We start from the raw sequence: 13,150 nt of genomic DNA, 5'->3' as shown, positions 1-13,150 counted from the left end.
CAAGGCCAGCTCTTGTCATCTTCTCCTCACAGAGCCATCTCCAGTTAGCAGTCCCTTTCTCTGGGTTCTCACAGTAGGCCTGTGACACTCCTCACAACCTGCCCTGGATCCCAGTTCATTTAAATGGGTGTCTCTCACCCCAGGGTAGGCCGTGAACCCCCAGAGGTCATGGTCCATGTCTTGTCCAGCACCTGTCCCAGTGTGCCCAACATGGCCTTTGAGAGGCACTTGGTGAATGTGGGTTGAATTGAGCCTGTGCACGTGGCTATGTGGAGTGGAATATGGCTGCTCATTTTTTGTTTTATTTTCTATAAGCTCTAATTACCTGGCTGAATAATCATTTGATTGGAATGAAAACCTGCTTGCTTTCTATCTCTCCTTTGGGAGTATGTGTGCTTTGTCATGTCTTCCTGATAGTTAACCTAGGGATATAATAATACAAAAAACTTTAACCTTCTCTGATGGAATCAACCCATTGTTCATATCTCAGGGCTCTTAACTCATTAAAACAGAAATGATTTCATCTTGACATCTAGCTTTTGAAAAGTTGAAAGAATATTTTATTCTGTAATATTTAATAACAATGAAAAAATTATTGTACTAATAAAAAAAACTCCTAAGAAAAATTTAAATCACTTTTCACATATGTTATTTTCTCCAAATTATTAAGAGGTAGAATTTTCATTCTCATTCGTCAGCTAAAAAGACCAAGACACAGGTAGTAACTTATGGGGTTCCTTTCCTCACTGCAATCCTCAAATCCAGCCACAGAGTCCTGTATTGCTGCCTTGGACTGAGCCACCCCTTAAAGAAAGTAAACAGGCTTTGGGAAGCTATTTTTCCTTGGATTTTAGGCCCCTGTAGTATATCTGAAAATATAGTTAATTCTACGATGTATGAGAAGGTTTTGATGATCTCTGAGGTCACTGGCACCTGACAGTTGGAGAGGAGGGGTAGGTTAGGGTTGGTCATGTCCATTCTATACACTATCTAGAGGGAGATTCAGCCTGTGATTCTGAGATTCTGTTCACAGAGCAGAATCCTGGAGGCCTTGGAGCCTGTCCTGAGGCTGTGGCTGGACCATTGCCCACCAGACCAGCACATCTCCCAGGGAAATAGTCACTTACAGAGCTGGGTACCTGGGAGGCTGACAGCTCTGCTTCAGGTGTATGAAGTCCATTCATTCACTGCATCTTACACTTTTACAAAAAAGAAATGAGAATGGAACATTCCAAGTTTGTAATTGCTTATTTATGAAATTCCACCCTGAGAACTGAAGTAATATTGTTTCTACAGAGCACTTTCAGATCATCTCAAGCTCCCTGGAATGAAATAGTGCTTTAGTCATCATTGCTTCCGGAGGCAATGATGTGCCTTCTGTTTGCTTTCTTCTTTACAAGATGACATTTTAATAAAAGTAATCGCACTTGGACTAACTGGTTGGTACCAGTAGTGTTACAATAAACTAGCAGTTCTCAGTTTTCACTCCATCACAAAGTTGGGGCAGAAGACACCTGTTCTGCCTTCTCCCCTCATCTCAGAAAACACAGGGCCCTTTGATGTCCTCTTCTTTTTCCTGCATCTTATAATCGTGCACTGTACAAGGAAGAGAGTGGGAGAGGGGTAATGAGGAGGAAGGAGGGGCTTCAGACTTTTCTGGGAGGCAGAATGCTAAGGCGAGAGGAGAAGGGGGGAGCAGAGTATTTATTTCTCTTGCCCAGGCTCAACAGCACTCTTGGCTTTGAATTTTCATTGCCATTTCCGTCTGTGCTTTCTCATTTCACAGGCTTGTGGGCAGTCTTGTTTATTCCCCTCCACAGGCCAGAGATACATCAACAAGTATTTCAGCACTCACTGAAAATGAGTGCCTAGAACTACGCCAGGAAAAGTGGGGCTACACTACAACTCTATGTCCTTACACCTGCCTTTGAAAAGATTACAGTGTTGTTAAAGAGTAAACACTTCCACATGAGAAACTGTAAAAGAGGTGAAGGATATACTCTCAAACATAGGCTGTGCACTAAAGTAAAACTAGTCAATGTATTCTGGTTTCTCTGGGGGGTTTCTAGTACTAAAGTCATTCAGAATAATTTTATCTCATTAGTTATTTATATTCCTTCCCTGATTTTATCCATTCACCTCCACTCTCCTAACCAGGACCCTCACCTGCCCTTGTATTTCAGACCAGACTGAACCATCATGAACTCCAGTGGGAGTCATGCTTTGAAAGCCATTTTAATAAGTAGCAGGAACAGTTATTCTACCTAATTCCCTAGCTTGCATAGAGTAATTTCATCCTGCCAGTCATCCTGAGCCTTGAATTTTTTTCTTTTATCTGTTAGTAGCTAGGACATTTTTACAATAAAATTCTGCCACCTATAGGTAACTCTGGGTGCCTTTGGACATGAAGAAGAGGTTATCTCTAATCCTTTGTCTCCAAGAGTGATTAAGAACATCATCTATTACAAGTGTAATACCCATGATGAGAGGGAGGCGGTCATTCAGCAAGAACTGGTCATCCATATTGGCTGGATCATCTCCAATAACCCGGAGTTATTCCGTGGCATGCTGAAAATACGAATTGGGTGAGTAAAGTACTTTGCATTTGCATAAAGAGAATTGTTCAAGTGGTCCTTGGCCTCTCTGAGTGAAGTGCTGCCCCAGATCTGGTGGGTATTTAGGAAAGTGCATCTTGCCCTAAGTCATAGAGACAACATCTGGTGGTATGAAGAAATAAATACTAGTGGCCTGAAAAAAACCCTTCTGTTAAACATATTTAACTCCCAACATGAGATGTAGGGGAATAACTCTGTTCTCTGGTAAAATCAAACTCCAGGGGTTTAAGCAGGTGTATCATGTTAAACAATAAAACAAACAAACAAAAACCCCATTATGCACAATACTTGTAAAAAATCCTCTAAATAAGTGGATAAGACTTAAGAGAAGAGTGGGGTTTTTTTAGTAAAATTAGGTGTCAGGAGGACACACTCAAATAAAAACTTGGTCCTTTTAAGAATATTCTTCTGTATCCATTTTCTACCAAAATCTAAATTTTAGTCATTAAAATTGTAAGTGTTCTGTTTGGAGAAGTTGAAAGTAAGGCTCTGGTGATCTTGAATCTTCTTAGTCAAGCACTGTGTGAGGCAGTGCAGTAAGCACGTGACCAGGCTCTGGCATCCAGCGGAACTGAGTGCAAGTGCAGACCGCCACTCATCATCTCAGTGGCCTGAGGTCAGTGGCTGAACCTCCCTCCTGTTTTCATACCAGCCTCATTGTTTTGTGTGAGGTGAAACAAAATAATATGTTTAAAAGGCCTGCCACAACCGAGTAAAGTACAAATGAGTCTTTTCATTTTTTTAAACATATTTTTGATTGTATTGAATGCAGGTATCGTGAATATGTTCTAATTGTAAAAAAGTCAACAAAAAACAATACTTGAGCATATAGAGTAACCTAATATGTGGCCAATTTGGGGGATGATCAAGTGTTTGAAAAGACTATGTAGCCTGTCAGGCGCAAATACCTGTGAATGTGTGTGAGTGTGAATAAGTGTTTAGCTTGCTAGTTGTATAATTAGATCATCAATATCTTTACTATTTCTGTCCTACTTGACTTTCGATTGCTGATAAATTGTAAAATGTTCTCCTGATTATGAATTTGTCAATCTCTCCTTGCATTTTTATCCGTTTTGCTTTATATATTTTAAAGCTTTGTTTTTGTCCATGTTGCCATGTTTTAACAATGAATCTTTCCTTGTGTCATTTATTTTGTAATTGAATTATTTTTAAAAAATTATTTTTAATTTCAAGCATCTACAAAAGTATAGAAAATAGTATAATAAAGCCCATACTATTACTCAGCTTCAACAATATCATCATATGGCCAATCTTATTTCACTCATACCCCCCCACTACCTACCTCACCCACACTCCCGTCTAGATTTAAAGCAAATCCATCATATCATTTAATCTGTAAATACTTCAGTGTGTATCTCTAAGACATAAGGACTTTTTAAAAGCATAACCATGGTCCCATTACAATGCATGAAATATAACAAATGAATTATTTGTGTCTAATATTACTGCCATGCCTGCTTTCTGTTTTTGTTTTTATTAGCTTGGTATACTGTCTTCCATTCCTTTACCTTCAATGTTCTTTTTTCATTTTGTATAGATATGTCTTTTATATTTAACATTCATGCCATATTTACTTTTAATCCAGTCTGATTATCTTTTAATAGAAATATATGTGATATTTGTGCCATTTCATTTATATTTTGACTTATTTCTACCATTATATTTTGCTTTTTAGTTACCATGCTTTCTTGTTGTTTATTTTTTTTTTTTTCCTTTCTTCTATTGCTGGATTGATTTCATTTTCCCTTTCATTTCTTTGTTTTAATTTTGCATGTGAGTATGAAGCACTTTATGTAAAATGATTACCCATTTTTTCCTTCAAAAAATTACATTAAAAACTAGTTGCTTATTGGAAGTATCTGAATGCCTCTCGTTTCAACAATTCTCATTCTAGGAATTTAGACATACTTTAACAGCAGTCTTCATTTCATGCTTGTTTGAAATAGTGGGCCATACAATAAAACGCTGTGCAGCCATTACAAGTAACAAGATAGAGTCAATATACTGATATTTATAAATGTCCAAGATAAATTAAGTAAAAAAAAAAGTTGCAAATATATTGTTCTATTTTTTATAAAAGAACAATAATACTGTATATATATATATATATATATATGTATAATATATATGTGGAAAAATATACATAAAATCGGTGTCAATTATTTTCTCTGGGAGATTTCTACTTTGTAAGTTATGTTTTTCAGTTTTACTTAAATTTTTTTAGTTGAGGTTATTAGTTTTTAAACTGTTTACCTGATTTTAGTTAGAGTATATTTCAGGTGCGCTTCCCATTCTTTATCTCCTCTTTCTTTTGATTGAGAAATGAACTCACTCTGCATAGAACTTGACCTTCGTTTTCATCCCTTAAAATAATTCCTTTCAAATATTAGGATGTATTCCAAATCAATTATAAGAACTGTGAATCATATCCTGATTTTTCGGTCTCTGTTAGCTCTAAAATTTTCAGCTCTAATTCTTGACTATATATGAGGATGCAGAAATGGGTCTTTCATGTGAGTTGTCTCTAAATGAAAAGAGGTGTGATTCTTTGTATCCATACAGGTATTAAAAGTACTCTGTTGTCACAGATTCAGGCATTTCTCTGAGGCTGACTAAGAAGTATAGGTTATAACTCTTCCAAATCATATTATTTGTAGTAAATGTTCTATTCAGGGGACTCTTTAAGTGATAGTCATCCTTACGGTGACTTAAGCAAAGGCTTAAAGTAAAAGTTAACTGTTCCCCAGGATTTTACAATGCTGTGTTTTTCAGCCTCTAAGTAGATTTTCCTTTACTGCTTATTCAGCATTTTAGGCTAATTTATGTTCTCTCAAAAATCCAATGTAATTTTCTTCCTTGAATCCATCTGACCTGAAGCTTCTTTCTCTGCATGGGAATGAAGTATGTTTAGTTTATTCTAAAAATAGTTTTCTTCCTGTTTTTGTATCTGCTATTCTATATGTTCAGTGCCTTCTGTGAGAAATAAAATACTCTTTTTTTCTCAAACTGTCACCCGAAATAAAAATGTCAGGACAGAGCATCTGACTTAGTATCTAATGATAGAAAAAATCTAATGATAGAAAAAAGCCTCCTAATGGAGAAATTTGCCGGGAAACTTTATTCACTGTCCTGAAACTCATCCTGGAATTAACCGAGGCATTATATTCCCATTGTGGGTATTAACATTGTCCCTGCCCAACTTATTATATGTATTTCCCCCATATGCTGGACTCACAGGGTCAGCTCTAAACACTGGGACATTGTCAGTTGGGAAGGAGTCTGATTTTTTTTTAATTTATTTATATTTTTAAAATTTACTTTTGGCTGTGTTGGGTCTTTGTTGCTGTGCGCGGGCTTTCTCTACTTGTGGCGAGTGGGGGCTACTCTTCATTGCAGTGCACGGGCTCTAGGTGCACGGGCTTCCGTAGCTTGGCTTGCGGGCTCTAGAGTGCAGGCTCAGTATTTGTGGCACGTGGGCCTAGTTGCTCTGCGGCATGTGGGATCTTCCCAGACCAGGGATCAAACCCGTGTCCCCTGCATTGGCAGGCAGATTCTTAACCACTGTGCCACTAGGGAAGTCCCGGAGTCTTTTTTTTTTTTTTTTAAAATAAGAAGTAATTTATTTAAGAAATTTACGTCTGCTCAGGATAGAAACCAGATCTTCTCTTCCTATCTGTATTGTGTTCTAGCCCACAAGAGATGTTCAATAAAATTTGACAGATTGTTTAATATATAGGTTATAAGTAGATTCAGGTAGTTTGCCTTGAGCTAGTGATGGGGAATTTAGGAAAAATAAAAGCATGGCTCTCTACTCAGAGAAATAAAAGACTCTTTTAATTTTGATAAATGCGCTTGGTTTGTACAAGTCATGTCCTTCAGGAAATGACAAAGTTAAACAGGGCCTTGTTTATATGAAAATTTAATCATACATATAGAGAATAGAAGGATGTAGCACTTTCTCCACTTATTAATGGAATGGTGCAGTTAATCATATCAGGGCATGGTACAAATTACCTTATAATGGTACTTCTCTAATCAGCATTCCCTGTAAGGATCTAAGGGGATACATATGTGAGTAACATGTTGTTTTTGCACTCAAAAGTTTACTCTGGTGAACGGTTTCATCCTCCTTTCCTCCTCCATCTCCATAACCATATGTTATTTATTGCACACCTATTATATGCTAGACAGTATGCTAAAAATACTTCATATATATTATCTGATTTAATCCATACAACTTTGAGGTAGTCACTAGGACCCCCATTTTAAAGTAAACAACTTGAGATTCAGAGAGCTTAGGTAACTTAAATCAGTAAGTGAAAGAACTGGGATTTATACCCAGGACTGCCTGACTCCAAAGTTCTTGTTCTTCAATCTTAAATACTTTGTGCATGTTTTCACTTATGTATAGTGTTGCTCTCTTTTAAGGGAGACAGGCCTTACTGTTTGTTTCTAAAACCTTATGACCTTTATGGTACCTTCTACATGATTTCAGCCTATGACCCATTTTACATTCAAGTATTCATGTAGCAGCTATGATGTGCATTGTCTCCTGATGGTTTTTGTCTTTAGTTTGTCAGTCCTCCAATCTAGGATCAGTACTATTTAGTATTGTACAGTACAAGACACACCAAGGAGGCTGAACAGTTACAAATTAACAAACATAAAAAATAAGATTTTGCCCCCTTTATTCATCATGAGACCAAGAAAATAGGGATGATTTGGAACTAATTCTAGGTTAGCCCCTTGTACAGTGCAAGAGATATATTAAGATACTATGAAAATTCAGTGAAGTTAAGTAACTTGCACTTGGTCACAATACTAAGAACCATGATTTGAACCTAGGGTGAATGACTCCAGAGTTCATGCTTCCCCATCCCTCTTCCAGCTCTCATATATATAAAATAGGGAGGCTGTCCCTGCTTTGGCTTCTTCATTGGTTTGTGGCGGTTCTGGGTAAGGAATGTGAAGGTCTTTTGCAAAGGATAAAACTTAAACAGTATTGCTGTGACATTTGGTAATTTGAGGTCCTCTATCTTGTGGCATTTGGAGAGCAAGTACCTCTGGGGCTTTCTTCTGGCAGACTACAAATCCCAAGGAGGAGGATCCCATGCCCCACCCACCCCCTCCAACAAACACACACATACTCACCCTTGTCTTCCAGTCCTAGGTTTGCAAAGACCCTCTGCTCCCACAAGAGATGTTCACCCTCGAGGTATCCCTTTCCACCATAGTTGATTCTCCTTCAAGGCCCAGTGGAATGATCCCAAGCATTTCATAAAATGAAACTCAAAATCCCTTTTGGATTCTCTGCTGCCATCTGACATGGTCTTACCCCACCATCATCTGGTGGGACCTCATGAAGCACATGGCAGACTCTGAAACATTGTACTGTGGGGACTTCCGTGGTGGCGCAGTGGTTAAGAATCCACCTGCCAATGCAGGGTACATGGGTTTGAGCCCTGGTCCGGGAGGATCCCACATGCCGCGGAGCAACTGAGCCCATGTGCCACAACTACTGAGCCTGCGCTCTAGAGCCCGTGTGCCACAACTACTGAGCCTGCGCTCTAGAGCCTGCGAGCCACAACTACTGAAGCCCGCGCACCTAGAGCCCAGGCTCCACAAGAGAAGCCACCGCAATGAGAAGCCTGCGCACCACAACAAAGAGTAGCGCCCACTCACTGCTACTAGAGAAAGCCCACGTGCGGCAACAAAGACCCAACACAGCCAAATAAATAAATTAATTAAATAAAAATTTAAAAAAATATTCTCCTGTGCCTGCCCATGGTGCTCCTCCACCATATTAACAGAAAGGTTTTGGAACCCTGTCTCTACTCAAGGGATATCTAACAACCTCAGAGAACTGCAGTTATCCTGTCTGTGAGGCTTGTGATAGTGCCCTTCTGAAAAGAAAAAAGATAATTTTGTATCTTTTTAATATATTTTTATTGGAACTTATTTTAAATAAATTTTACTCAGACCTCAGCTCCTTAAATGAACAACTTCCTTGCATTTACTGCTAGCAGCAAACACATACTCTATTTATGTTTCTTTACAAAATTTACCTGGAATTAGTCCCTGGAAGGTTTTGCTTAAAACCTTGCTTAAGAGCAAATTATTCATTTATAGAGTCCTTGAGTGTCAAATTTCTTATAAATTGTTGAGTTTCTTGCTCTTCTAAGTCACCCGTTTGTGTTTGTAGCATGATTTTAAAAGAAAGAAGGGAAGGGATTTATAGAAAACATTTTTTTAATTTCCTTACAGGTTAATTAAAGTATTTCAGACTCATTCATATCTGACTTTTTACTGTTGTTTCTATCTTTCAAATGTTGATTATGATTAAAGAGATTGATAGTTTAGCCAGCTTTTAACACCATATTCCTCCTGAAATGCTAACATTCATTAGGCTGAATGGACATAAAAAATAAGAACATTTGTCTGAGTCATGGTACATCTTACACATAATTCTCCTGCACTATGTATGCTTGTATCTCTCTGTTTTAACCTCTCTCTCTGAGGTTTTTGGATTTTTAAATTTTATTTATTTACATCACCCACTGCCTCAATTGCTTTAAACCAATACCACCATGTTTCTTTTCTCTTTTTCCCAAGGTTAATCCTGCCAATGCAATTTCTTCAACATTACTGCTATCAGGCACTCCAGTGAACAAAATTAACCTGCTCACAGGAATGGTATTCTAGTGTGATAATGATTTGATTTGCTGTCTCATTATTGATTTGTGCTCCAGCTTTCATGTTGAAATAGATTAAGTTCCTGACAGGCCCATTACTGTAAAGACCTCCAATCAACTGCTTTCTGTTCTAGGTCTATTATTCAGGAGACAACCCCTGAGCATATATGTTATCAAGTTTTTTTCATCCCTGCTTTTCATACTGCCAGGACATCCTCTGTAAGCCATTATGATCCATGCATGTCTTGTCTTCTAATGCCCACAGCTGCATCTGTGGATCACACATCCAGTGCTTAAGAGAAGTCCTTTGGTGTCATAGGTACCAGACCATAACATTGCTTGTGCAGTAAAGGAAAAAGGATATAATTGCAGCTCTGAGTTCATTAGCCTGGTTTGATACTCATTCATAGTACTTTGCTTTTGCCATTTGATATGAGGTAAAGAAGTGAGATGATGGAGTTCTACCTCTATTCTGTTATGATTAGATCAGAGGTAGAGTGGGTGAGTGATTTCTCTCCAGTTACCAAACAGGAAGCTCACTTTGCCTCATCAAATTGTCTCCCTCTTTGTATTAATAGGAATCAAGCAGAACAGTCCCTTCTTGCAACTTTTCATCTCCTGTCATATAGCTTAGTAAAATGTTTGCACAGTTATTTGTTCACGTGTTTAACAGTAAACTTGGCAAATACTTCTTAGTATCTTGAAATAACCTCAAAATGATTATTTTAAAAATTGTTTCTTGCTGTGGATCAGTGCTATTCTTTATAACATTTTTTCAGAAAATGTCAGCTGTTCTGATTTACCAGTGATGTCAGGTTTCCATGTACCTTATTTTATATTTCACTCCTTAATTGGGGCAGGTTGGAAAGGAAAATGCCAATACATACACAACATGCTAACCAACCTCACATTAAGAGAGTTTTTAGAAGGATAAACTTATTCCCAGGACTGTATAGGAATACTAGGCCACCTCTTCACATTTTTCCAGCATTGTGGAGGAATTCATTGTCAAGTCAGACCATGCTACATTTGAAGGTTGATCTGGTCAGTAGTGTGCATCTGCCTCTCTCTCATTTGCTTATTGTCAAATAGAGCATGTCGCTGGTTCTTTAGGCAGACTGAATTTATAAGGATCTGGTCCAAGAATAACCTTCATTCTTTTGACCTTCCACAGTTGCTTGCTTGCTTGCTTTCCCCATTTTGCATTAAGTGCTTTTACATTGGAATTGTCAAATCAGGTTTGGTGACTTTGTCAGCAGGAATGAGGGTAAGAAGCCAGATTTTCCCATGCAAAGGAATTAATGCTCTTTTGTATTAGTAGTTCTAAAAATGGATTAAAATGTCTTTGATTTTCTAAACTGTGTGACTCACTTGGTTATTTACTTTCTCTAAGTGTCTGTTCATATATAAGGCTATTTGGCTGTTTCTGTTGTAGTCTTTTGAAGAATTCCAAGCTAAACAGATTAACTTGGCCAATATTTTTGAATGAATAATGTATTTTTAACAATCTGGCAAATAAGTTAGATTCATTTGTGCTCAAATGTACCTTCTGGGACTTCCTTGGTGGCTCTGTGGTTAAGAATCTGCCTGCCAGTGCAGGGGCCACAAGTTTGATCCCTGGTCCGGGAAGATCCCACATGCCGCGAAGCAACTAAGCCCATGTGCCACAACTGCTGAGCCTGCGCTCTAGCCCGCCAGCCACAACTACTGAGCCCACGTGCCACAACTACTGAAGCCTGTGCGCCTAGAGCCCATGCTCCGCAACAAAGAGTAGCCCTCGCTCGCCTCAACTAGAGAAAGCCCACATGCAGCAACGAAGACCCAACACAGCCATAAATAAATTTATTTTTTAAAAAAAGTCATCTTCTTTCTTTGGTGGCTGCTGAGTACAATGTTTTCTATAATTTGCTCACAGAACTGCTGAGATTTTGTAAATAGAAGCCAGAGGGGAAATTTTTAGATCTCCAACTATCTTTGTTTATGGTACTGAAGGTTTTAAAAGGTAAATGTGATAGATAATGTTTACTTTTAATAACTCAAGTTTTGGGAGGACCTTAAAAAGTAAGTGTTTTAAAAAATTTAGTTACTTATTTTAGAAGAGGACACCTCCTGAAGTGAAATCAATGAGGCACTTCTTCCAACCTGAGTTTGAGAAGTCAAATAAAAGGAGTTTGCTAACATAATTTGAACATAACAATTGGACATAAAAATTGAACTCTATAATTTCAAAAGCATTTTAACAGTTTTAACATAACATTGTCTTACTTATTCCTCAAAATAATTTCATAAAATGAGCTGAACAAGTAATAGTAATACAGTATTCCCATTTGAAAAATAACTTGGAAATGGGGTTCAGTTGGTAAGTGACAGAATTGGTATCCAGGTCTGTCTTCATTGTTTTTTCTTTTCACTAAGAAAATATTTAAATGTGTAATAACAGAATAGTTTGGTAAATTCCTATATACCCATTATTTAAATGGGTATAAGCAATTGTTAGTAATTTATATTTACTATATTTGCTTTACTTTGTTTTGGCTGTAAATTATAAAGGAAATTTACAGCCAAATGACATTTTGACGTTTACCCCTCAATATTTTAGTAAGTATATATCTAAAGTAAGAAAAAGGACATTTTCTTAATAAACACAGTACCATTATCACACCCAACAAAGTTAGCAATAATTCCTTAATATTACCTGGTACACTGTTTTTATTCATATTTCTCTAGTTGTCCCCAAAATGACTTTGTTTTAAAAATACCAGGGTCCCAAAGAAGGCCCACACATGGCATTAGTTGCTATATCTCTTAAGTCACTTTTAATCTAGAACAGTACCCCTTTACCCCATTTTTCTTTTCATGACATTAAGTTGTTTGGGGACACCAAAAGGCTGGTCTTTAGATTTTCAATTTGATGTTCCTTCTATTATACTAAGCTGCCTCAAATGTAAATTTTAAATGTTAAATAAAGAAATAAAATAATAAACAGAAAACAATTTTGTCCAACCTATAAAATTAAAAATAGAATTTTTATATTTTAAAGAGAGTCCATGGAGCAGTTTATTGTAACTGAAATGTTGCTGTAACAACTAATTAGGTTTGACATAAATACACTACCATGTGTAAAATAGATATCTAGTGGGAACCTGCTGTATAGCACAGGGAGCTCAGCTCAGTGCTCTGTGACAACCTAGATGGGTGGGATGGGGTGGGGGAGGGAGGCCCAAGAGGGAGGAGATATAGGTATACATATAGCTGATTCACGTATCATTGTACAGGAGAAATGAACACAACATTGTAAAGCAATTATACTCCAATAAAATAAATTTTTAAAAGAACTAATTTCATAAGCAACTTTAACATCAAAACATCCAGAGTAACTAGTAACTATATCCTTGTGACTTTTATGCTTGTATAACATTTTGATTAAATGTAGTTCATAATAATGAAGATGAACAAGTAAATAAATTCTAGTCTTTGGCAATAATACAGGTTTAGTCCAGTTTTGCTTTTCAGCTGATTAGAGAAGTGCAAATTATGCATCTTAACTCCGTTACATATTCTGTTGTTGCACATACCAGAAAATTCACGAACATGTAGTTTGTTGTTTGTAGATACCTTGTCATCTTTAGTGTTCTTACCAAAGAGCAAGTATTAAATATTTGTCATGTACTATCAGTAGTAATAGTAATGTTATATATTTTTTAAATTATTATGTTCTATCCTTGTGTATCTCTCATGCCTTTATAATCTATCTCAGTGTCATGCAACATAGTCTGCATTTGACTGGCAGACTAGTTAAATTCCTAACTTCCAGAAATGGCA

General features: G+C 37.2%; 1 protein-coding gene across 6 annotated transcripts in view; it reads left to right on the top strand.

Moving 5' to 3' along the window:
• Positions 1 to 13,150, top strand: part of PHKB (phosphorylase kinase regulatory subunit beta) — a 216,641-nt gene that overhangs the window by 187,561 nt on the left and 15,930 nt on the right. For all 6 annotated transcript variants that reach the window (XM_004264871.3, XM_033418877.2, XM_004264872.4 and 3 more), the window contains one exon: positions 2,383 to 2,585. In XM_004264871.3, coding sequence (XP_004264919.1) covers positions 2,383 to 2,585 — 203 coding nt within the window. The remainder of the gene's footprint in view (positions 1 to 2,382; positions 2,586 to 13,150) is intronic.

This window comes from Orcinus orca, chromosome 20, assembly GCF_937001465.1.
Source record: "Orcinus orca chromosome 20, mOrcOrc1.1, whole genome shotgun sequence".
Classification (NCBI taxonomy): Eukaryota; Metazoa; Chordata; class Mammalia; order Artiodactyla; family Delphinidae; genus Orcinus; species Orcinus orca.
This window is presented reverse-complemented; position numbering and strand designations above follow the sequence as displayed.